Source organism: Blennius ocellaris (assembly GCF_963422515.1).
Source record: "Blennius ocellaris genome assembly, chromosome: 21".
Lineage (NCBI taxonomy): Eukaryota > Metazoa > Chordata > Actinopteri > Blenniiformes > Blenniidae > Blennius > Blennius ocellaris.
The window spans coordinates 7,204,363-7,228,718 of NC_137670.1; the positions used below are offsets into that span (position 1 = coordinate 7,204,363).

The 24,356-nt window shown below is 43.2% G+C and overlaps 1 protein-coding gene across 3 annotated transcripts in view; it reads right to left on the reverse strand.

The window, feature by feature from the left end:
- Positions 1-24,356, reverse strand: part of dnah9 (dynein, axonemal, heavy chain 9) — a gene marked incomplete at its 5' end in the record, with an annotated part of 163,638 nt that overhangs the window by 9,504 nt on the left and 129,778 nt on the right. For all 3 annotated transcript variants that reach the window (XM_080516868.1, XM_080516869.1, XM_080516867.1), the window contains 7 exons: positions 1,195-1,365; positions 6,732-6,923; positions 7,073-7,264; positions 12,113-12,340; positions 21,191-21,318; positions 23,136-23,284; positions 24,116-24,309. In XM_080516868.1, coding sequence (XP_080372994.1) covers positions 1,195-1,365; positions 6,732-6,923; positions 7,073-7,264; positions 12,113-12,340; positions 21,191-21,318; positions 23,136-23,284; positions 24,116-24,309 — 1,254 coding nt within the window. The remainder of the gene's footprint in view (positions 1-1,194; positions 1,366-6,731; positions 6,924-7,072; positions 7,265-12,112; positions 12,341-21,190; positions 21,319-23,135; positions 23,285-24,115; positions 24,310-24,356) is intronic.

Here is a 24,356-nt window from a genome sequence, read left to right on the forward strand (position 1 = left end):
AGTGGAGAGCTGAAACAGCCAAACTGTCACTGTGTGTAATCATATCGTAGTTTAACCTTGGAGCGTCGGGGCGGAAGCGGAGTCGAGCTGTATGTACGTGCAGATATAAGCACTGTCGATTCACAGTTGTGACAACGTGGCCTTCGGATGCAAAATGCCTGACAAAGTGGCGACGTGAGGGGAACAGTTTGAGTCTAACCAAGCAAATGAATCCAATGAAAAGTGATGGATCGTTCCCCAGCCATGAGACGTGTTGTCAAGATTTCCTGCTCGAGTTTTCTTCTGTATAAACTCCTGAGGCAGCTCAAATTAAAAGCTGTCTGTGTTTTATTTTTGAAGTAAAAATGAATAAAACTGGATCTGATCCTGAAACATTAAAACACACACACACCATTTGATTGAAATCAGTTCAAGCCCTTCCATGAGTGCTCGCGCTGCATCGATCCCACATGTTTAACTCAGGCAGAAAAAAAAGGGAGGAAAAAAAAGCACGTTGGAGCTGAAATTATTAGACTATTACTCACTTGGTGAATCAACAGAAAATTGCAACTTCCAGGATTTTATGTTCACGATGAATGAGTGCAAGCTGTGTTTCATGCAAGACTGTAAAAGAATTGCTGGGTTCTCTGATCACGATCATCAGCTTCTTGTCTTTGGGTTTTGGGTTCATTAAACTGATACTAAACACATTTTTAGCTCTTTAATCGTTACATCCTGCGCGTCATGCTTGGTTTATACTGTAAACGGTCGAAAATTTCTCTGAAGAAGAAACTGATTTCAGCTGACACACCCTCGATAGCAGTTCTTCCGAAACCAGGGCCTGAGACCAGCGGCATATTCCAGTGATCTTTCCCTTTTTTAGTCATTTAAACTACTTTTGAAGTTCAAATAATTTTACAGATTTCACTGTTTTGTGGTTGTTTTTCCAGTAAGTTTAGCGATTTATTGTGTTGTATATTTGTATATCGGCCGGTTTATTATTTATTTGGTGTTTTGATGTTCCAAAAGGTACAAAAAAAACATATCAAGAAATTTGGATCTGAGGTCCCTCAGCACTCCACATCATATTTACAAACATAGTCAATTTCGAGTCAAAACCAACAATCCAAAAGAAGAGCAGCTCAGCCCATCAACCAGATCAGTTCCCCCCCCCCCCCCCCCCCTCATTCACCTTTTAATGGCCATCATCTTTACCTTCTCCTCTCGAGTTGCCCCGCCTCCCTCGCCGCCTCCTCCATCCCGGGGCTGCATCTCCAGCACCGTGCGGAAAAGTTTCTCTGAGGTTTGCGTGAGGAAGCCGATCTCAGCGTTCGGGTGAAGGCCGTACAGGTACGGCGACTCAGCGGGCAGGGTGTCATCGATGTACTGGAGAGGGAGAAAGTATGTCAGTGTGGTGCTTAAAACTTGTAAAACTGAATATTTCAACACAATCTCTCTAGTAAAGATCAGGCCATCCAGACAAAGACTCAGCTCTCCAAATCATGGAGTCAAATTTGGTGCCAGTCGGTAACGTCAAAGGAAGAAATTACATTTTATTATCAGCACTAGGTGACTATAATGTGTCTTTACTTTTGACTAAAAACTAAAATGTCTTATTTAACCGATGTGGAAATGAGCTTTGACTGACAGGTTACAGAGAATTTCCTTCTCATTAGTTCAAGTGTCACCATCGAGGAGTTGAGGCCAGAGTTGGCTCGAGACCGACAATCAACACTCATCAGTCAAACCACTGACAGCTGAAGGGACTTACAGTGATAATCTCGCCCCAATGGCACCTGTCACGGTGTGGGGCCGAAGCAGCAAGAGAACAGTGACTTCTTGAGGTGTTTGGAAGCAAGAAAAATGAGGAGTTGTAAGGTACTGAGCGATTCTGAGTTCGGTTTTGACGACTGGATTGTGGATTGGAGGAGAATCTTGTCTTCCAATGGTTGCAAACTAGTTGGAAAATGGTTGGAGTTTGAAAAAAGTGGCATTTTCCCAAATTTACATAGAGAAGGAGTGCATTTAAAAAGTTTAATTTTGGGAGCAGTTTTCATTTTCATTTGGTTTTTCAGTGGCTTCGAGCACCATTGCATTTAAGCAGACAAATGTTTTTTGTTTTCACTTGAAAAAGTGTTATAAACGGGCCCTTAGAAATCTGCATCTGTTTTTGTACCTGAAAAGACAGGATGCCTTTCAAAGTCTTGTGGAGTTCATGGCTTGATGGGTGAGCGATCAGCACCAACAATTATCAACATATTGTAAGGGTTGACTGACATACTACTTCTATTTCTCACTCAAAGTTGGTCTGAAGGTTCAGAATCCATCTCGAGAAACAGTTTCGGAGAAAGGTGTTAATCTCCATGTTTATGAACAGACATTTCAACAGCGACTTGCCCCTTGATTCATTTCCAATTAACAACGTACAAAATGGCCCCACTAATTACTTCCTGAATTAAAATGTTGCGTCTTTATTCCGTCCGATCATTCAGGTGTTTCTTCTAAAGTTCTGCTGACAAAGGACTAGAATGGAAGTGTATAAATGATGAGATGTTCCCTGGGTGAGATTCAAACACTCTGGATCAATTGGCGAACTGCTAATGACCAGAACACGAGAGAAGGAAATGTGGCATTTTCCATCTGCTGGTCCATAATGAATATCAATATGCTTTTAAGTTAGTGCAGATGAAAGTGGAAGCTCAATTGGGAAAGGCTGCTTTTTGTGGGGCACTTACATTAAATAAGAAAGTTCTTCTAATCATAATGTCCTGATGAAAGTTCTGATAGAAAATATACTGGCCTTTAATACAGAAACACTTTGTAGTCGGCTTGTTTGATCTGCTCAGTACTTTCGGTCCAACTTCCAGTGATTGCTCACACGCCCGTATATTGTTGAAAGAGAGAGGACAAAAACTGCTGAGTCACTGTGTTCCTTCCACGGCCGCATCTCCTCCAAAACACCGTGCAAGTTTGTTCCAGATGGTTGTGGTGGCCCAACAGAACCCCGGGGACCCCGCAGGCCTTTAAGAAAAACCCCGCCTCTATAGCCAAATCTCAACAGCTTGGCCTCTCGGCCTGGCTCCGCCATGATGGGCCGACCGAAAAAAGAAAAATGCCAAGATCCTTCCCACCAGTCACTGCGACAGGCTGGGTGGGTATCGAGGGACCTGGACTGCAGGAAAATTTAACACACTCCAAACCCCTCCTCCTGCTCCTCTGGGGAACTCACTGATGCCAGTGGAGGGGGGGGATCTGGCTGATGACTATTACTCACATAAACGTTGGCCGGCGGTGTTGTCAGCTTCTCAGAAGAGGCACTAGTGAAGCTGATTCCTGCAGTCACAGAGCGAGTTAATAGAAATCCATATTGAGTTGACCACTCTATGCTTGGCCTCGCTTTTTAATTCATTTCGTGAGATGTGAAACGTCTGCACAGGAAGCGACCTCGGAGCTGATTACGGCCCGTCGGCCAAGGTTTCTCGATAAATCGCGGGGTGGATTGAGGTGAAGCGGCACCCCGATAATGTCTGCAGCTGTCACGAGCCCGATCCGAGGAGCTCTGAAAGCTAAAAGTCTGGCGTCGTCCCATTCATGTCAACATTATTCATGGTGATCACACAGGAGATGGGCTGCTGTTCAGCACACAGCGTGTTTATTCTGAACATTTGGAATGGCGGCTCAGCAAGAACCTCCCTGGGTTTGATCTTAGTCTGGTCACACCAGGGGAGTGGGAAAGCAAAATTTATGGATTTGGGCATTCTGGATGCGTGCTGACGTAGTGATTTAGATGGGTTCCTGGGGCGATCAAGAGATTTATGTCCATACTGAAGCTTTCACACATTCGCAAGGTGTAGCAGGCCCTTCATGCAAGAGAGTATAGACTGAGGGCGTAGAGTTTGGAGCGGTGAGTGTGTGCAAGTACACACCAGGAGGGAAAAAAGGAAAAAGGCACAGAAAGCGACACCACTTTTGCAGAATCATCCAATATTTATGTTAATCAATGCAAATTGGATAAAAACAGAAAAGCAGAAGTGCTGTTGAGCTTTCAAGTTAATTTTCTTGACTCTGGAAACAGGGTATTAATTTGCAAAAGTGTTATTAACTCTTGCTTTTGAGAATTTCCTCTGTGTTACTCTCCAATAAAAGGGTGTTGGTCCACTGTGCAGCAGTGACGGAGTCAAGATCGAAATGTCCTTAAAACAACAACAACAACAAAAAACTATGTCCTTTATTAAAGCAACGTTTGAAGTGAAAACACATAGTTTTTGCAGGTTTCAGACAAGTTTTGCATTCATGCGGCAACGTTTTTGAAAACATGTTGGACCACCACTTTAGTTTGTGTGCAGATGTTTACTGCGGATGGAAGACAGTGACTCAGTAGCTTTAAGAGTTTGTCGAGACATGAAATACAATGTGGAGACAACCATGAAGCAATGTGATAAAAGACAATGAGTCAAGTCCATTTTTGGACACAGTATTCTCAGAAATGGACAAAGGAGAATTGAAGTGATCCTGACATTCAATCACCAAAACCTGACTGGTTAATAATTGAACCTATGTGAGCATCAAAGGCAGAATGAGATGAAGATAAAGGGATGGGGAAAGAGGGGTTTGATGACACAGACAGCCGGAGACTGTGCAGCACCATGATTCTCAACACCAGAGCAGACGAATTAGAGAAGAACAGCACATTATGAACATTGCCAATGAGCAAGTTTAGGCAATCAAGACGACTAATGACAGAGGAAACCCTGAAGGGACAGAAGGAAATGAAATTCCACGGACAATCTGGACATTCTGGCTGCAGATGTCTTGCAATCAGTGCAGAAAGTAAAAATTATGGATCAGTGATCTGAAGTACACATACATAAAAGAAAAACTCTAAGAAAGACAAGTTTCTGGATTCTAACTCAAACTCCTACTTCAACATTACTGTAAATCTGTGGGCTTACATTAAAATACATGATAAAGGACATTTGCAGGGCCGCTGGCGCTCTTTAAGATTTTACACTCAGTCCCGTGTTCACCAATGGCGGTGGAGCTGCCAAAGCAGCCTGCTCATCGACCAACGAGAGCAGCTGCCCCAAGAACACTTCTGGTCAAAAAATGACATTTGACAGAGACTTTTGTCATTTCGGAGCAGCTCTGTTCACAGTTTGCAACTGTTTAGACAGCTAATGTACTTACACAGATGCACAGAGCCAATGGTAAGCGCATTTTAACAGAAGGTGTGTTTGTGTGTTATGACGACACGTGGCTGCTTAAGAGTAAAGAGACACGAAAATCAGGGTTCTGAAAAAAAAGGGTGGGAACGATTACTGCGAGACCATCAGAAACAAAGAAACCTGACTTAGGTCCAGTTTACACAATATTGTCAAGTGAAAACGCAAGACTTTCGTTGCATTTTGGGTGTCTGTTTTCACAACAATAGTAACTGGGGCCACTGAAAATGCATGTTTTTGAAAACAGCTACCAAGGTGGAACTTTTTGAAAATGCTCCATTTCTGTAGCTGTGCAAATGGTGGGAAAATGTAAGTTCTTGAAAACCCTCCGGCTGTCTCCACTGAAATGGCAGAAGCGTATCTTTTCTGAAATGTTATTTTTCTGAATACTTATTTTTATTTTGAATACAGTGTTTTTAATTTTTTCAAAATTGAAGATCAAACCTTGAACATTCCGTTTCAATATTTTTTTTTCCCAATCACATTTCTTTTCAAATGAACAAACCTTTTGGCCTGGATCTAGCTCCATTCATATAAAAGATCGTAAATAGTTCTTCTGCACGTGCTCAGTAAATTATTTGCCTCCAAACAGTTTGTGTACCCCCATTGTTAATGTTTATAGTTGTTCTTTGCAAGTGTGAGTAGGTCCCTTACAAAAACAAACAACAGCACCAACTAGTGGCCCCAAATGTCAACTACATCAGTTCCTACTGGTTCCATGTAAATGGTCATGGTTTGCCATGTAAATGTGAAACTTTTCCGGAACCAAAGCAGAAAAACGATGTAATTTCACTTTCACAGACAATGTCTGGTAAACACGGTCTAAAAATATCCGAAATCACCTCTCAGATGCTGCACAAAGCTTTTATGACATTTGCCCTGAGGACAGTAGGTATGAATTCTAACTTGGGGCTTAGAACAGACTCAACAGATTGCACTGATTGTTAAATTTTTCATTTTTTAGGAAAACTGATTGTCCTTTACTTGCAGGCCTTCTGTAAACTTCACAATGGAACAACATGTGTGATTTGCACGTGTCTGTCAGTTGCGCAGAACAATTTATCCATTCAATATTTGTGGAGCGAGTGTGTGTGCCAGTATTTCTTGTCCCGGACTCTTGTTGTTACTATGAAGTTTGGCGACTTGGCAGTCTCACATCATAGTTGAACTTCCAGGAGAACTTATTCCACCCACAGAGCAGCTCCACCTCACAGAAATATTTATATAACTTAAAGTACAATCTGTTATGTCCCAGGGACCCATATGGGAAGAGCTTTATTGTTATTGATTTAGCATTAAATTGAACCAGTCCACAGTGCACATGGGGAATAATGAAGGTGAAAACTTTTTAATTATAGCATTTCTATTGTAGTACCATTAGATGACTGTTCGTTTACTGGGCACCATGTGAAGACGCCACCTTGAGGACCCCTAGAGGGATGTAGTCTTGTGTTTTTCTTGTTTTGTGACCTGAAACTGAGTTATCCTTTTGTTCTTTTGCCACTTCAACTGGCTTAATGCAAAGCCCACCTGGTGGTAGCCGTTGTAGTCCGTGTTTCCAGGCAGGGGGAAGCCGGGCGCCAGATACAGCTCCCCTTCCATCATCTCGGGCTTGATGAACTCCTCCAGGTAGGTCCGGCACAGGCGGCGGTCCCAGTCGTCGGTGATATGACCCCCGTACATGATTTCGCCGAACAGATAGCGCAGGTCGTCGTACGGCACCTGGGAGATTACAGAGCAGGAGGGTGTTGCTTTGCCAGACGGTGGCCTTCGGCCCGGGTCACACGTGTTAAGGTTTCCAATTAAGGTAACAAACCGGGGCTTTTGTAATCCGTTACAGGGGAACAAAAGGGACAAAAGGGAAGTAATACCTTCGGATTGGCCTCCAGGTAATTGTAGAGGACGTTGATGGAGATAGTGAGGTCTCCCGTGTTAAAGGGGTACGATCTGTTCCAGCCCTGAGGTCCGAACTTCCTCCGCTCGGCGACCACGGCGTGGAAATAACACAAGGAGAAGAGGATACTTTTAAACTCGTTCTCCCTTGCACACATTTCCAGCGTGTCCTAGAGAGAGGGACAGAAAGTGTGAGACACACAATTGGATTAAAAAGAGTTACCTGTAAATAGAGGCGCAGTGAATGATGTACGTATCATTTACACCTTTGATTGAACTCCATCTGGCGCAAATAATTCATTTTCACTAACTCCGATTAAAATGTATAAACGGACCCACAAAACTCAATGAAACTTTTGTGTTTTCACTTAAAAACGTGTAAAAACGAAGCAAAGAATTACTTAGTTATGATCTCTATTAATCTACATCAGCCAGGGGGAATATTGTCGACAGATTTAGATTATTTTTCTTCATCTTGACATTTTGTCATGCAGAACATGTTTTAAAATGGGCAAACAATTTCAATTTCAGAGTTAAGCAATGTGGATTTTTTTTTTTTTGGAGTCATGTTGGAATATGTGAAGAACGTAGTTTGACTTTATCTCGCTCAAATAACCAAACAGGGTCTGGATGGCAACACGAGTTTGTAGCTCCAAAATTGTGAGGAGACGGTCCCTCTCCTGAAATCCAAGTTTCCAACAAGAGTTTCAAATTTAGATTTATATGATCACAGAACACAATTCTACTTCTCTCCATTCTAAATGAGATCTGTCTCAGAGAGGACATCAAAAAATGTCTGCATCTCAATCACGTCTGCTTTCCACTCTGCAGGGGTGACTTTCTGTCTCCCATCTGTCTATGAAGTGATGGACTGTCCACAGCTGATGGTTTTCAGGAGCGTTCACAGATGGCTCTTTTCGAGGCATTAATATCCAAATGTGCTCAAAAATGCTCACAGACAATGATTCCAGGTTTGCTGTCTGATGAAGGTTTTCATAAGTGTAATTAAACGATGGCTTTAAGAAATGTTGTCAGTGTTCACAGACAATGGTCTCCAGAAATGGGAACTTTATGGAAGTTTTCACAGACGCAGTTTTCATAAGTGTTCCCAGACTGAGGTGTATTCCGGTTTAAAGAAGACATTCTTGATGTAATGAGAATTTTTGTTCTTGATGTAATGAGGATTTTGACAATCTAAAACAGCTCCCTCTCACAATTATTTACATTTAGCCTCTGTGTCATGTGAGACTTTAATGAGAGGGATATATTTAACCACAGAAGTATTCTAAATTTGATGTGATGTTTTTTATGCTGCTGTCCTCTACAGACATGCTCCTAACTTGGGCTTGCGAGAAACTCGGTCCTGAAGTGCGTGGCTGCTCTTATAAGCACGACCACGTCAGCGCCTTGCAGGTAAGAAGCAGTGGCAGGTGGTCACGGTGATACGCATTATTTTGGCGGGTCCCCAGCGGTGCGGCACGCTAACGGACAGACAATGAGATGACGAGATGGCAATAAACCGGGAGATGAGATTCCTTTTTAATTGTCACAACTTGTCAGGTGCTTTCGGGCTCCGACCGTTGCGCCAGCTCATTATTCCCGACAGGCAAATTAAAGGAAAAAAAAAAAAGAATATATATATATATGTATATATACACAACGTAAACAGTAATGTGAGCTCATGAGGAAGAGACAGTTAAATAAGCACAGCAGTAACCCTTAAGGAAATGGGAGGGCTCTGTTCTCTTTATTCCACGGAATGTCGTAGTGAGTGTTGTATTGAAGGCCCCCCCCCTTCGCTGCAGAGCCCGGGGGAGCTGACTCCGACACACACACAAACCAAACACACACACAGTCAGTGAGGTTTAGTTAATATTCTGCACGGTGCTCCCCTGCTCAACACAGCTGAAAGAGAAGCCGAGCCTCACTGTTTATGACCCGTGGACTGGAGGAAAAGCGACATGCAGTCGGTGATACGGACCTGCGTGCACGTAAACACACACATACGACGTCTTGCGACCATGACCAATAAGGATTAACTCGATGAGCGACTTGAAATCTTATGAGATTGGTTTTAAAAGGAGGTGGCCAGCCAGTCCATTCACAAACTAATGTTACATAGTTTAAGCAATTAATGCAATTTCAGCAGACATTAGGGAGTTTCAGTAATGTTGGTGTGCTGGAGCATTTCTCTTTCATGTATAAGCTAATGAGTCCACCTGGTTGGAACACAGACTTTAATACAGAAAGATTCTGTAAATAATGAAAACTGTCATTAGAATAAACATCTGGGTTAGTGACTGAAGCAGTAAAAATAGTATTAAAACATAATTTATTCAGTATTTAATGTGCTTCTCTAGTTATTTTTAATCATCATTCACTCAAATATACCTTTTTGGGTCACTATCTTTCTAAAAATAAACAAAATGGATGGAAAAGTCAACATTTTCTCCATTAATTTATGTAAATCAATGTTTTTATGATACACCTTTAAACACATTCATTCAGCATTTATCATCAACCCCAAATTTGTTTCCCTATTTCTCATCACAGATAAGGAAACCTTCTGTACTTTTTAGAAGGGAATCAAAAACATCCCATGTGTATTGAATTGAACATTTTCAAGGATGTTTTGTAAATTGTAGTCATGTGACCTCGGAGAATTTTTAAAAGCAATGTATATAATATTTGATTAGATTGAGGTTATCTTGAAAATGTGTACATTTTTATGAAGTTACAATTGATTCCTATTAGTAGGCTGAATGTTTCTGTAATTTGATCAGAAATCATCCACCTCCTTCTGGTTCTCCAGGTTTTTCCTTTCCACCGACTTCTCTGCTTGTTCGTGTGGAATTGCTGGTTTTTCTCTGTAAAAGTGCCTTGAAATGACATTGTTATTTTTGGCACAATACAATAAATTGAATCGAAATTCATTGTAGCGAGGTAACAATTGTTGCTTGGCTAAATTCTTAGTTCAGTAGAAGGCGAGTAAACTGAGTATTTATCAAAGTAGTTAGCAAAGCTATTTGCCAATTTATGTCCCTTTGATATACGGCATTGAAGTCAAAAAATGTCCACTTCATTTCTAAGTATTACATTTCAATCCAATGGATTCCAGCCTTTTTATTTTTTTAAACCCAGCCAGACTCTTTCTGAGAAAGTCTTTGGACTCTGACCTCTGATGAAGAAAACCATTGAAGTGAAGCCAAATGCATGTGGACAAAACCTGCAGATTCTAAAAAGACTCTTAAGAAGGTTTTCTTCCGTCTTGAACTCCCTTCACTAGTTAACCGACACAAATGTTAATTATAAATACTGCTAACACTATGAAGCAGTTACTTGCTTATTTTCTCAATGTAGTACTTTTCCTAAAACTTTAACCTCAAAGTCACACAAAGAGTCTTATTGAGTTTAGAAAACAGGTGAGCAGTTTCTTTCACGGTTTTATCGGAGAGCCGGCTCAGCACAAGTTGCAGCGGGGGCTCTTTCAGCCCACTAGGACTCCATCTTGCAGTGTCTTCTGTGAAAGCAAATAGCTGTAAGCATCTGCCGGTGGAAAGATCAAGAGGGAAGAGTCTGTCATTTCTGCGGCTTAACTCCGGCTTTAGCTGCGCGGGTGGGCTATTACAGAGAGTTAGCCTAGCATTGATTAGCTTTCACTGAGGACACACGAGTGGAATATTCCCCAGTCTGTCACCTCAGCGGACCTCCTCCGGGGCTCTGCATAAGGGCTCCGAGCACGTCTCGCACTTATCAGGCAGATAGACATCAGCAAAGTAAGAATGGTGGAAATGGACCAGGAAGGTAATGGCGTGGGAGAAGATGCATTGGCAGCAAAGCGGCGAGGTAATGGCGAGGCTTGGATAGAGAACGAGAGCTGATAAGGTAAAAGGGGGGAGGCATCGGAGAGGCCGTCTGTAAGCGCTCCCAACTCGGGAGTCGGCTGCATGATATTGTCTGTCCGTCCTTCGATAGCAAACACAAACAGCAGAAAATTGATTTTGGTGCGATTTCAGGCCCGCGTGTAACACCGCCGCCTCCCCTCAGGAGGGAAGCGCACAAACTTCCGACGTTAGCGCGCACAAATAGCAATTCGCATGCGTCCTTCAGCGGTCGGAGGCAATTCCAGGGTCGGCGAAAGGGGACTCCACCATCTGTCAGTCGCAATAGTTTAGCAAATTGGTAACATGATGAGAAATCTGGTGCGTGTCCGATAAGCTGTCAATCATACTGAATGGGGGAAAAAAAGAGCTTCGAGTTGGAAGTAGCACGCTTTGAAAAGATGAGAGGTCACACAGAAAGGTCAACTTAGCTTTGAAAATCAAACGGTCTCTCCGACCTTCAGCGTGACCTCAACCTTCCACTAAAACATCAACGATGAAGTGTAAATTAAATACTCAAATTTCAATAACGATTTCAAAAGAGAAGAAACTAACTAAAGGTGAAAAATGATTTTGAGAACTTTTTATTCAAGATTAGGAAAACTTTAAAGGTGCAGTATATAATATTAAAGTCATTCATCTTTTGTGCGTTAGGTAGCAGTAGTGAGTTATCTGCAGTTCTTTAAAAAAAAAACTTTTTTTGGGCAGCTTTAGCAAATATTAAATTCCTGCAAAAAAACCAAAACATTGTGATAATGATTTGCCATGAATAAAAACCCCTTCGGCAAATGATTGTCTTTTGTAATCAATCAATTAAATGTAGTCACAACAGTTGTTCATCAATGGCACAGCTGTCATGTATCTTTGTATGGTTGTCTCCACACCATCACCAGTAACGACTTTAGATCAATGTCCAGCACAACTGTATAGCCCGAGACTGATAGACCCACTAATGGTCCTTCCTAATAGTTTCACGTGCACTTGATTCTAAATCCCAAATGCATTAGCAAGACGTCCTTGACTATAAATACCTGGTTCTTGTCATGGCTGTCCTTGTTGAATTGATTGAACAAACAGCTCACTAACAGACTGGACCCACTGTGTACGACACGAGTCATTCTGCTGAAGCTGTGTTACCTGGTTGAAGTTGTCCAGGGCCTTATGCAGGTTGGCGTGCATGCCGGTGGGAGGCTCGTTGGTGATCTTGATGGAGTTCTCCAGGATGCCCTGGGGGATGATGTGGCCCTCGCGGGTGGAGGAGGGCTCGGCGCTGACGAACACCCGGAAGTTTTCGTGGCTTCCCTCGGCGTGCTGGTCCAGCAGCTTCTCCAGCGTGCCCAGCCAGCGAGCCACCAGGTGGATGTTCTTCGGGGTGCAAACACAGAGAGCCTCAATCATGTGGCCCGTGCCATTGGAACTCGATTAAAGTTAGCAGTCCAGATCAAACACAATCAATCCCCAAAAGACATAAAAAACGCAAATGCAGCCATCAGAAGGATGCTGACGCCACAACAACAAAAGACTTTGATAAATGGAGGGCATTGGTAGACTGCTCTGGCATCGAGAGTCACAACTCTTCAGGGAGCTCATCGCCCAAATGCTGTGGAAAAGAAGCTGCAGGAAAGTGCAACAAATAATACACATTTGCTGTGTAAATGTTGAGAGACGGAGAGACAGACTGAGCTTTTGGATGCATCGCAATGCAGTTCGTGACATTCACTCATAATGAGACCTGATGCAGTCCAAGCCAAAACCTCACAGTATAGAAATCAAACTGTACGAGGCACTGTGCTTAACATTTGATCGTGAGTTTAAGTTGATATGTGACACTGCTGCTCGTGTTTTTTTTGTACTCATCAGTGTTTGTCCAACATCAATCCTGGATCCAGGTGTAGCTAAAGCGTTTGGGGTCAGCCTGTTGATATACTCCACAGCCACAAACTATCCAGTTTCTTCTCAACCATTCATGTTACATTCAGTCTAGTAAACCTTGGATGAGGGTGAAGCTGGTATCTGGTTCCAGAAACCCAATATTCAATACTCTTTCCACCCAACCAGACTTTTCTACTTCAGTTGTCAAACTTCCAATCACATCAACTCCGGATGCAGATGAAGCTCATATCGCTTGGCCGCAAACTCATTATACTAAGCATCCATGATCCGCCTGGTCAATTCTACACTCTAACTTTAATCATAGTAACTATGGATGCAGGTGAAACTGATATTTCTTGCTGCAGTCGGAACCACTGCAACTTCCACTGAGACGCTTGAAAAGTCAATGCTGCATTCAACATTCACAAGTATATAACGATAAATATGCAGTAGAGACCGCTGTGTGCCAGACACACCACCTGTGGTAACGTTGCCAAGCAGATAACTCGTCTCAAACCCGCAGTTAAAGGGTTAATGATGGAAGGCAAAGGAGAGGGCAAGTTGTTCGGCAAAATTAATTTCCCCCTGTGAGGCTGGAGCACCTAATCGCACTCAGATAATGTTGTTTTCCCTCTGAATGTCTGTGAAAGTGTGGGCTTTAATGGATAACACATAATAGCTTAATAAGGTACTTGATGCCAGAATTGTCGGTATAATTCATTTTTTGTAACAACGAGCAAAAAAGGAGCAATTAAAACACTGCTCCCCCCCCCCCCCCCCCCCCCCCCACCGTGACTTTGATGTGGCACAAAATTAAATGGGACACAGTGCGGGTTGCTGAGGTTAAGTTCTCCGGTGGTGGAGGTGTTCGTGCCAACGGGGGCGGGAACCTCGGCCTCGACTTTTCTGCACGCTCATCTCGGGCGCGACGGGCGACCGAGCTGACTTGTATTATCACGCAGGCATGGGTGAGCTCAATTTTCCATCTCGACCGTCCTGACACTTACAGGATATCCAGTGAATGATGAGAAGTCAAGCAAGGCAGTCACCTCGCTACATCCCATGCAGCGCTGCCCATTCCCGAAATCTAATTACAGCACTAATAACTCCCGTCATTAATTCATAAGCCTCTTTACTTTCTCATTTCCCTTTGCTCTCTGTATTTAATCTTCCTTATGATGGCTGAAGTTAGCCCTCTTTCCTTCCAAAAGGCAGTACATGATGGAGAGCAGAACGCCACTTTATTTTTTGGACGGGCCGAGTCAATCAAAGAGGAAAAGAGAAGAGGAGGAAAAGTTTAATACCCAGGCAGGGGATACATCCTGCGAGCTGCGCGAGGTCGGATAAGTTAGTTTGCCTCTCGATGCCTCTGAGAATAATGAACGGTTTACAAATTAAAAGCCTTAAATTCCAGCGCCTTTTCATCAAGCCTCGGCACAAACCCTTTTCCTCATGGCATGTAAATGGTTTTGCAATAAGGAGAGCAAACAGTAGAAAGTGAGAGACCGCCTTGGAACTTGTCACTGTAATGAAACCATTCATCCTCTGGCTGCAGGGAGGAGGAGCAGGAGGAGGAGGAGCAGGAGGAGGAGGGAGGAAGAGACAGACCGACAGACAAACAAACAAGACATAGTAGCAGCAGCTACTTTATGGCTTTTTAATTAACTTTCAGGTGTGACATTTGTTTCCATTTCCCCAGGCGTCTTCATGATAAGGGCCTCCAAACCCTCGCGATCACCGCGCTGATACTACATCAAAGACTCTCCTATTTACATAATAATATAAAAGTTGAATCTAAAACCCATTAGAAGACACCACGGGCACAGGCTTTGATGCACTGCTATCGAATGGGACCCGGGGGAAATCGAAACGCGTCATTCGAACGGCGCAAACGTGCAGCGAACAGAAACACGGAGCAGGTGTTCCGGGCGTGCAGTCGCCCTTGAATGAACGAACACGTGCCAGAACGACTTTGCTTGTAGAGCGGCCATCGAGGAGGAGGGTGCTGATGGGGAAGGCCATTTGGAACGCAGGACCTAAAGACGTATGTCACAACTGAGTTTGAAGAAAACCAAAACCAAATTATTTGTTTTTTAGGCAGTGAAGAAGAAATGTATCAATCTGGTGGAAGAAATGACAGGAAAACCTGTATTTTCCCCATCTGGACCAAATTTAAAAAACAAACAAACGTTTTTTTTTACTGGGTTTGAATTCTTCCAAATCTCCACCTCTGAGTCTGGTTCTGCAGGTTTTGTAATGTCCGATTGTTTTTTTCTTTCCAGCATCTCCTACACTTGCTCATTTAAAGCAAGCACAGGATAGTTTGTGATCTACTATCCTTAATTGTCATATCAGCCTCTCGCTTGTTGGATGAACTGTGTTGCATTTACATATCTCATGGTAATAGCTCATGTTCCACCCACCTCTTTGGTGGGTGGAACATGAAGTAGTTCCTACAACCAGCTGCTAATAGGTTATGTAAACAGTATAATAATTTTTAAGTGCATGTTAACAAAAAACAATGTTTAATCGAGTATGAGTATCAATATTTTCACATGACCTTAAAACAGACACACTTGGTGTTGGAAGTATTGACACAACTGCATCGATTGACACATTGCTAATGGAGAACAAGAGAAAGGGAAGAAGACTATGGAACCATCCATGCACACTAATAGGATGAGAGAGACATGACTGAAAAACCCTGACTATAAACTCACTCGTGTGGAGAATGGCTTTTCCCGAGTTGAACATTGCAGACTTTTACTTTTAATGTTCACTCCATATCTGGAAGGTATTTAAATTTTATGTCAAGAGAGCTTTAACTTTAAGTTTAAAGATAAATCAATGAAAGCATTCTTTTTTTGATGCTGGTGTACATTAATTTGAATTGTGTTGATGAAAGTTGGTTAAAATCAGGGTGCAATTCGTGATGAAACCAGAAGGGGCGATGTTTCACAGATGGCATCTCTAAAGCATTTAATAACTACAATAACTCCATCAGAGTTTTTAGCCACACACAATACACACGTACATCCCAGTTTTTGTTCTGGTGTGGCGCAGGTGAAGTTAATTATAGAAACAACCACATCACGACGTCACATGATGATCACCATTTGCTTGATGGGTTGGCTGGATTTTAGTCTCCTGCAGGCCAGTTTTGGACAATGTGCCTTATGTTTGACACCCCTGCATTAAACCATCCTATTCATAGTCAATATATAGTTGTGGCAGTTGCCGGGGAACTGATGAAGGCCAAAGGACTTGGTTTTAGTGGCATCCGGTCGAGATTTGAACTTGCAAACCCCTTGATTGATGAACAGAATAGAGTGCAGCTATCAGTTAAAAAGTGCAAATCAGCCTGTAGGATTTCAAGGTTAAGTTGGCCTTTATAAACTGTGCTAGTAAGGAGTGCGTTGGTAGACTGAAGCCTCTGCCTGAGAGCAGCAGTGTGAACAGTCCGTGACCCGGGTGTGAGAAGTCCTTCAGGATGTTTGTGCTCTGCTCAGGTAATGATACGATGCAAAGTCCTCTAATGAGGGATGATGATGATTTTCTCATCAGAGCGGATCACTCACTGCAGAGGCTTTCTGTCTGCCACAGTGAAAGCCTGGATGAATACCACAAAGTCATGCAGTATGTTAGGATGGTGTGCTTTGACTAAGCGTTTACAGGGTTGAAGCTTCAACTGTGGCAAAAATCATCCAATTAAAAAAAATGCTATTAAAATCTACTCTTAAAAAAACAAACAAAAACAAAACCCATCCCTGATTTGGTATGCCATGTAACCATTAGAAGAAAGGAGCAGAAAAGATGAAGCGAACAGGTCTGCCGGGTATCCCGGGATCTGACAGTTGTTCACCCGCTGGACAGGCGATTTCTGACTGTGAAAGCATGTGGAGCACTTCTGAGGCTTAAAAGGGAATGAAATTCAAATAATGAGTTCAAAAGATCGGCATCACCTTCTTTACATGCAAATATCAAAGGAACAAGCCTGTGTACATAAAACATGAGCAGAGAAGGTAACAATTCCTGACTGGAAAACCAAGCCATGTGCTGGTAACAATGAAAAGGACAAAGTCCAACGTCTATCTGGTTGGAGAGTTGGAGAGTCTGTTAAGTATCTCTCTTTCACACTTGTTGCGAATTTGTTGAGGCGACAGTTTCTCTTACACTTTGGAGAAGGTGAATATGGACTGATGGGCATAGTGAAATTAATACATGAATCGTGACGCAGCATCATGGACTTGCTCCAGATTTGCTCCAGTATCGTCTCGCGTTTCGGAAATATAGAGGCTTTAAAAATCAATCTTGGTCCGCACTAATGGAGCGATTACTTTTGATCTGTTTAGATTAGACACTAGGTTGCTGATTCAAATGGATATTTAACTTTTAAGAATCCTTATTGTCCAGATTTGTATAACACAAAGTCTTATATATTTACATTGAATCAGAGGATTCAGTGTGAAGAGGAACCGCCATGGTCCTGATGTTTCTTGTTAATGTTTCCCAGTGCGTTTATCTAACGTTTGCTTCCCTCATGGTTACAGAGAAAACAGACTTATCGTTGACGGAGTCGAGTGAAAACGGTGGACCATGAAGTCAGAGCGAAACCCAACCGGTTCATCCTACAGTATGTGCCAGATTTAATGAATGTCCCCAAAGGGTTTTTAATAAAGATATGTTACATCACATAATTGCCTTCAAACCAGACCCAGTACAGTAAAGCCAAGAGGTGAAATCAACAAGGAAGAGAGAGTTAAGAGTGATTCACCAGAGTGATATACTAGAATTCAAAAGGTAAGTTAGCATTAGTGAAGAGCTGCATCCTTGACAATGGGGAATTCACTCCCGTTTTTCACATCTCTGTGCCATCAAATGTGTGCAGATGCGATGGGATTTTACGTTACTGTGCAGATTAGTTCACTGCCCTTGTTACAACTTTGATTTTTCATGAACAGCCTCCTCGAGTCGAACTATATAACGGTGCAAAAAATAACTACAGAAACAAAGGATCAATTTTCTACACATAATTTTCTCTGTGTAGAAACTAGATTTTACAGTTGGGAATAACACTTCTGCAACCAGCAGCTCGTTACATCTTGCAACTCGATTGTAAAGAGAAGAGAATGTCACTTTCTCTGAGTCATTCCCCCACTGCCGGATCATTTACGTCACATTCATTACTTAAGCAGAGCCCTGGTATTGATATTCTCAGTGTAGCTGAAATTTTTCAGTTTATTCTTTGCCGTTCCTTCAGGTTAAGTAGGGTCACCTCACATAAATACTTGATATGGAACTTGTCGTACTCTCGATGGAGATTTTCATCTCTGAATCCCTGAAGCTACAAAAGACCATCACAGTCTTTAGGCTTTTTAAATTCTTTTTTCAGCAGGTAAAGTAAAGACAATACCTTGAAGAATAAGGTCAAATCGTCTCTCTGAGCAACTCCTGCTGCCACCAGCTCCAAGTGACAGAGTCAAGAAAGTTAAGGCGACCTCAGCCTAGTTTGTCTTGCTGGTGTTGGACACGACTTGATGGACACAATCTATCTCACAAGTTCAGAACGATAATTCATTGATCCCAGGTTTGGGTGTTGACATGGTGGTGTATGCATACGGCGGTTATTCAGCGGTGTTGTTATGACCCTGGATGAAACACCAGCCTCCAGAATAGCAAGAGCTTATTCTCGACTCTCCCTGCTTATCTGCAATCTCTACTTTTGGGACAATAAATTCTTTGTCTTGGTGGCCTTGTTTTTTTTTTTCATTCTAAGGAATGTCTGTCTACACAAAGGTCACACATCACTGGTCTTGCATCGAGATTTAGATTCATTTGATGTGAGACAAAATCTCACTACTTGTCTTTGCTACTGAAGCTAACAAAGACGAATATCATATTTATTTGACCTTCCTGTACCTTTTCACATATTTTTGGGCTTCTGCATGTTTTTGGATTACCTGTTTAGATCTCGCCTTGGATCCTTTCACCTTAGTTCTTAAATAAACTTTTAACTGAACAACTGCTTTTGGGTTCCTTGGGAAGAAGATTATGTATGTGCCCGCACGTATATATTTATTGATTTGTATGTTTGTATTTTACCAACTTTTCACAAAAATTATTCACCCAAATTGTAAGAAATCTTCAGGCATGATTTATCATCAGCCAAGGGCTAATTGATAAGGTTTTGTAATCTATTTGGGTAACAGCTTCTGAATAAATCCTCCAAAACTGCAAGACAAATGTCCCATACAAAGCAGATGGGATAGAGGCACCTCATGAAGGAGATCAAAGAAGATCAGTGTCTCCTTCAGTTCGTCGGGATAGGAGGGAGTGTTCATCAGGGCTGCAGCATTGAAGCTGCTCCTCGTCGCCTGCTAGCACACTGCTAACTCTGCTCCGGAGCTCGCAGCTCTCTATCTCGGTTCGGCAAGTATCCAGAAACAACGCTTTGAGCGCGTTCACCCGGGTAGTGATTTATATGTGAGCACCCACTCAGTGATGTTGCAAGGACAGGCCTAATGAGACTACTGAAAGACTGCTCTGTGATCCACATCCAACATAGAACATAAATGAGCTTCAAATACTTGTCACATTTCACATAAAGGTTTTTCTTTTTCTTTTGATCAGATGCGAAGATGCACAGAAAGTTAGAGAACATCTAAATACACTTTTGCCAGCACTTCTTCATGCCTCTGGACCGGAATGAGGAGGCCTCCATGGTAAACGCGTCAAGAGTCTGTTGGGTTTAGGCAACTCGATTCCAGCTGCCCGCCCGCCTGCCTCGCCGACTTGGGATCTTCAACTCCAATCTGCCAGATTGATTGCCTCTCCATCTCTCCTTCTCCTCCCTCCCCGATAGGCCGCTTCAAAGTTTCTCCATCTCTGTCTCCCAGGCCCGCATCCGAGCGAGAGGCTGCCGTTGTGCGGTATAATTACCCGTCAGCAAAGGGGAACCTCACCATTGACCCGCCCCTTGCAGCTGATGGGAGCCGGTCCCGGAGAGTAGAGAGAGACAGTGAAAGGTGGGCTGCCTGACGAGACAGGGTGGGGGGGGGGGGTTTGAAAAGGTAGGAGGACGGCAAAGATGAGAAGGTCGAGTACGGAGGGAGAGAGGGAGGGAGGGAGAGAGGGAGAGACAGCAGGTGGGAGGAGGTGATGGTTTGAGAAGAGGAGCAGATGCGGTGGAGAAAAATGACGAGAGCAAAGTGTGAGAATCACCAGCGAGAGGGTGGGAAGAAGACGAGAAGATGAAGAGGGCGGAAAAGATGAGAATATGACCCCCCCTCCTCTCCCTTCTGCTTCCCTCTCCCTCCCGGCCAGTGCCACGGGGGTGGCTCTCGGCGGGAAGACAAACAGACAGTCGATGATAAAGCGAGTGGGAGGTTTGTTGCCAAGGGGACAAGGCCTTTTTAAGCCCATCGATCGGGATTCTTATGCAAAAGTAATTAAACAACTGCTTGTCTGTGCTGTCCTGAGTCTGGAGAGGAGAGTGATGCTGCCTCAACCTTCCTCTTCCCTTCGTTTTTTTAAATTATTTTTTAAATTCCTACCAGCTGTGTGAATTAAAAGAAAAGGGTGTCCCAGAGTGCCTGGGCTGCGGTTCATATCTGTCGATACTTCCCCATTAGAATTCCGCCAAGGTTTCCACTTAAAATGCAAAAAGCCAGCCATGCCCTCCAGATAAGAGAAGAACAGACACCGCGGCTGTAGATATTGTACTGTATAATGCCGCGGCCCTTTCTGCTAGGAAATTTCCACAGAAAATTAAATTTACCTCTCTGTGCAGACAAACCTGGGAGGAAAAGCAAACATCCCACTGAGTGTGCCGTGTTAAAAAAGAGAGAAAAAAGAAACAATGTGATAATACGCACTCATTCCCGACACGTACTGATAAAGGAAATGCCACCAACCATCACTCAGGGATAGAAAATCCTTGACACACGTGAACCCCGTGCTCATTTCGCAAAGTGTGTTTTAGATACGAGTGCGTGCCTCCGCCTTTTGTGTGCCTACAGGACTGCACAGAACACTTTGTACTGCAGACACATTTTTTTCCTTCTTCCTTTTCTTTTTTACAGCTCTGCACCCTGTGGGTGCGGTGGATGGGGTGTACCACGTAGGACAATGCAGTGTTTCAACTGTCGTATTCAAGTATCATTCTATCCATTTCGTGTCAGCGTTCAAATACCCAGTGCTATAATTGGATCCATCCAACGTGGTCGTCGGATCGCTCTCATGAAAACAAATTAGGTGATGTGTGGGCTCGCTGTGAATGCTGAGTACGGAGCACTTTTGTGCAACACGCTTTTATGTGTCCGCACAGGGTGTTTAAAGGTTTACCTGCAGGATGACCCAATGGCCGTTCTTGGCTGCCAGATCGATGGCCTGCTCGGCTACAACCTCTTGTCCTTGACCCAGCGAAACATTGTGGAAGTTCTTGCTGTCGAATGTGAAGCCCAGCTTCTTCCCTGGAAGGAAAAAAGTTAATTAAAGGTGTACCTGGAAACATTTCTATGATGACTAAACACACATTTTAATGAAGAAACCCACTCGGAGAGCAGTCTAAATTTAGTACAACTAAGTTTTCTGAACATTCTGCCTGAATATATGATGTGTATTTAGAACTTAATCACAATGGTTAGCAACTATATTGGATTTTAAATGCTGCATAAGTAGGAGGGGCTTGGTGCAGTACTCTAGAGATTAGTTATTTATATTATATTATATATAACACCAATTATTCAGGGTCAACATATTCTTATAACTTCCTGAAGACTTTAAAAGTCAGATTTTAAGGGAATCATCTTAATCAGAAGCTTTTATCATACTGGAAGGGTTTCCTCCTGTGAGAAATAGGTTTTTCTTTTCCGCTGTCTCCTCTACTTGCTCTGGCAAAATTGTTGGTTTTTCTCTTTAAAAGTGCCTTGAAATCAATGTGTTGTATTTGGTGCAACAGAAATAAAATTGCAATAGATGATAATCAATGTAAACCAAGTAGTTCAAACATGCCACCTTACTTTCCAGGTTTGAGAACTTCTGCAGCACTCTTTATTCATTTTCTATTCAAATTAGCAGGCAGACGATGACTCAGCCATTCTTACCCACCTTGAGTCAAGATTCACTGAAACGGTGCCATTATTTCAGTGCCTGTCATTAAAAGTCTGACCTGAACCCTGGAAGAAAAAGCGAGGCTTTGGCTTCGGGGATATTAGTCCCCCGCAGAGCATACAAAATCACATCATCTATCTAATGAAAATCTAATTGAAGCCTAATACCAATGAGAAACCCAATAGTCACAGCTCTAATGGAAAAGCACTTCTTTCTCGCTCGGGCTGCTGCTGCTCATCAGCACTGTGCTCTTTCTACACCAGCGACTTTTCACTTTCAGGCTTTGATGTGGCCGGCTACTTAGAGTGAGGGTGTTAATAATCAATAATCACAGGCCATACAGGCAGTTCCAGTAGGAGGGCCCATCTCTTATCATATTAGGAAAGGATGGCGGATTTCACACGGGGTCCGAGCTCCGGATCCGGCTGATTTAACCACCTGCTGCCTCCCCTGAAAGCGAGGCATCTCAAATATTCACAAGCGATCAAAAGAATCCACGCTATGAATTAATTCGGCTTCACAATGGAATAAATCACGAGAAGGAAAAACAGCAGTGATGAGTTACTGGAATGCATGAATGCCGACGCTCTCGCGTGGCGGTCAGAGTGGGAAATCTTCCTGTTTCAGTAAACCGACGTGAATATTTCATGGAGCCGACTTCAAACTGACTGAATTATTTGGCAGCAGATTCTGAAGCGGCAATGGTGCCCCGTTCCATGTCGGAACAAACGCTTCCCACTTTTTGGCAGGTTTCTGGTGCCAGCCAGCCACATTATTCAAACAGGGAGTGTAGAGTAACTCTGAAACCGATGACATTTACTTTCTGCTGGCCCTAATACACCAGCGGTGCCATCTCATATATTTGTGACCTTTAGTGTAATCCCCTTCAATCTAGCCGGAGCCTGTTGTGTCGCTGGCAGTGAGGGCTGATATCGCGGCACCGACGGGCACATGTGTTGGTAATACTGCGAGACCGACTGAAAATCCCAAGCATGAGGAATCACAGAGGGAATCCTGCATGCAGGTACTGCCTGCTTTGGCTTCAATGAGATTTGACATGCACTGAGACAAAATGAGTCGACTGACATACATTTTGCTTCATGCCATGAAAGAAAAGCCCAGACAGTGTTTGGTTTTTACAACTTATTAAAGATAAAAAACAATCCGGAGACTTTACCATGCTTCTCCACATCCTTCAAAGGGTCAACGCCAGGGGAGAGGATGAAGAACATGGGCGTGGCCGGACCAGACTCTTCAAAGGAGACGGCGAAGTCCAGCGATCTGCCAATCACGTACTTGCTCCCCAGTTTCTCCTCGACGAAGTCTCTGCGGGGAGGAACATGACTCAGTCCTTCTCATTATTATCTCTGACCGGCAAGCTGAATAATTCCAACGGTCCGCGGTACAGTGCATTAGACAGACAGCTGCTTAAAAACCACTGTATTAACGGCAGTCACGACTGTGTTGTCAGAGCCGCTTTCTCAGCCACTGTGGAATAAATCCTTTGGTCTTTCAAACATCACCACTCGCTTAATTCTGTTCTGCCCAAGTCCTGCAGGCTCAGATAGAGACGCTAATATATTCTATATATTTCACATATATACAAGGTACTAATGAAGTTGGTGGTCAGTTATTAGTTTTCTGTATAAGCAAGAATGTGCATCACTGGATTCAATGAATACTTAATATAAGGTGATATAACGAGATCTAAAATAATCACATTTATTATTTGTGCGGCAAGTCTTCAAATATTCAACATCTAATAATAACAAATAACAAGAAAAGTTCCACATTTGTGCGACTCCTCCTAATACCAGTGGAACAGCTGTGAAAACACAAGTAAGTCTCCTCTTAACTGGCAGTGTGATATTAGCCGTGTTGTGCATCACAATTGAAAGTAGGGATACACTTCTTCACGCTGGCGTTAGCTTGACTAGCGGATCCCTGACTACTCCCTGCCCTATGTATTTGAGAAATGCATTAGTTTCAACAGGAATAAAACATTCTATGCTTTTCTAATAATGCATTTCGTACAACAAATGGTGTTTGGTACACCTTGGCACTGAAGATTGTAACAGCAGAGCGAACTGCCATTAGCTACGTCTGAGCACCAGAATGGAACACCTTGACCGCCATCAACATTGGATCACTTCTCACCTGACGGCGTACGTCATGCGGTCGGGCCTCAGTGCTCTCATCATGCACAGCCTCTGCAGCGAGGTCTTGCTCTTCCACTCCTGTGGGAACTTTTCCTTCTCAGGACACTCGCACTCGGCGAACTTCTTCCAGCGTTTTGCCGAACCCTCGATGTCCCGGTCCAGGTTGCGGAACTCGTCCATGTTGCACAGAGACTGATTGGAGGAGAGAAAAGCTACTGAGTTTCCTCTCCCTGTGATCA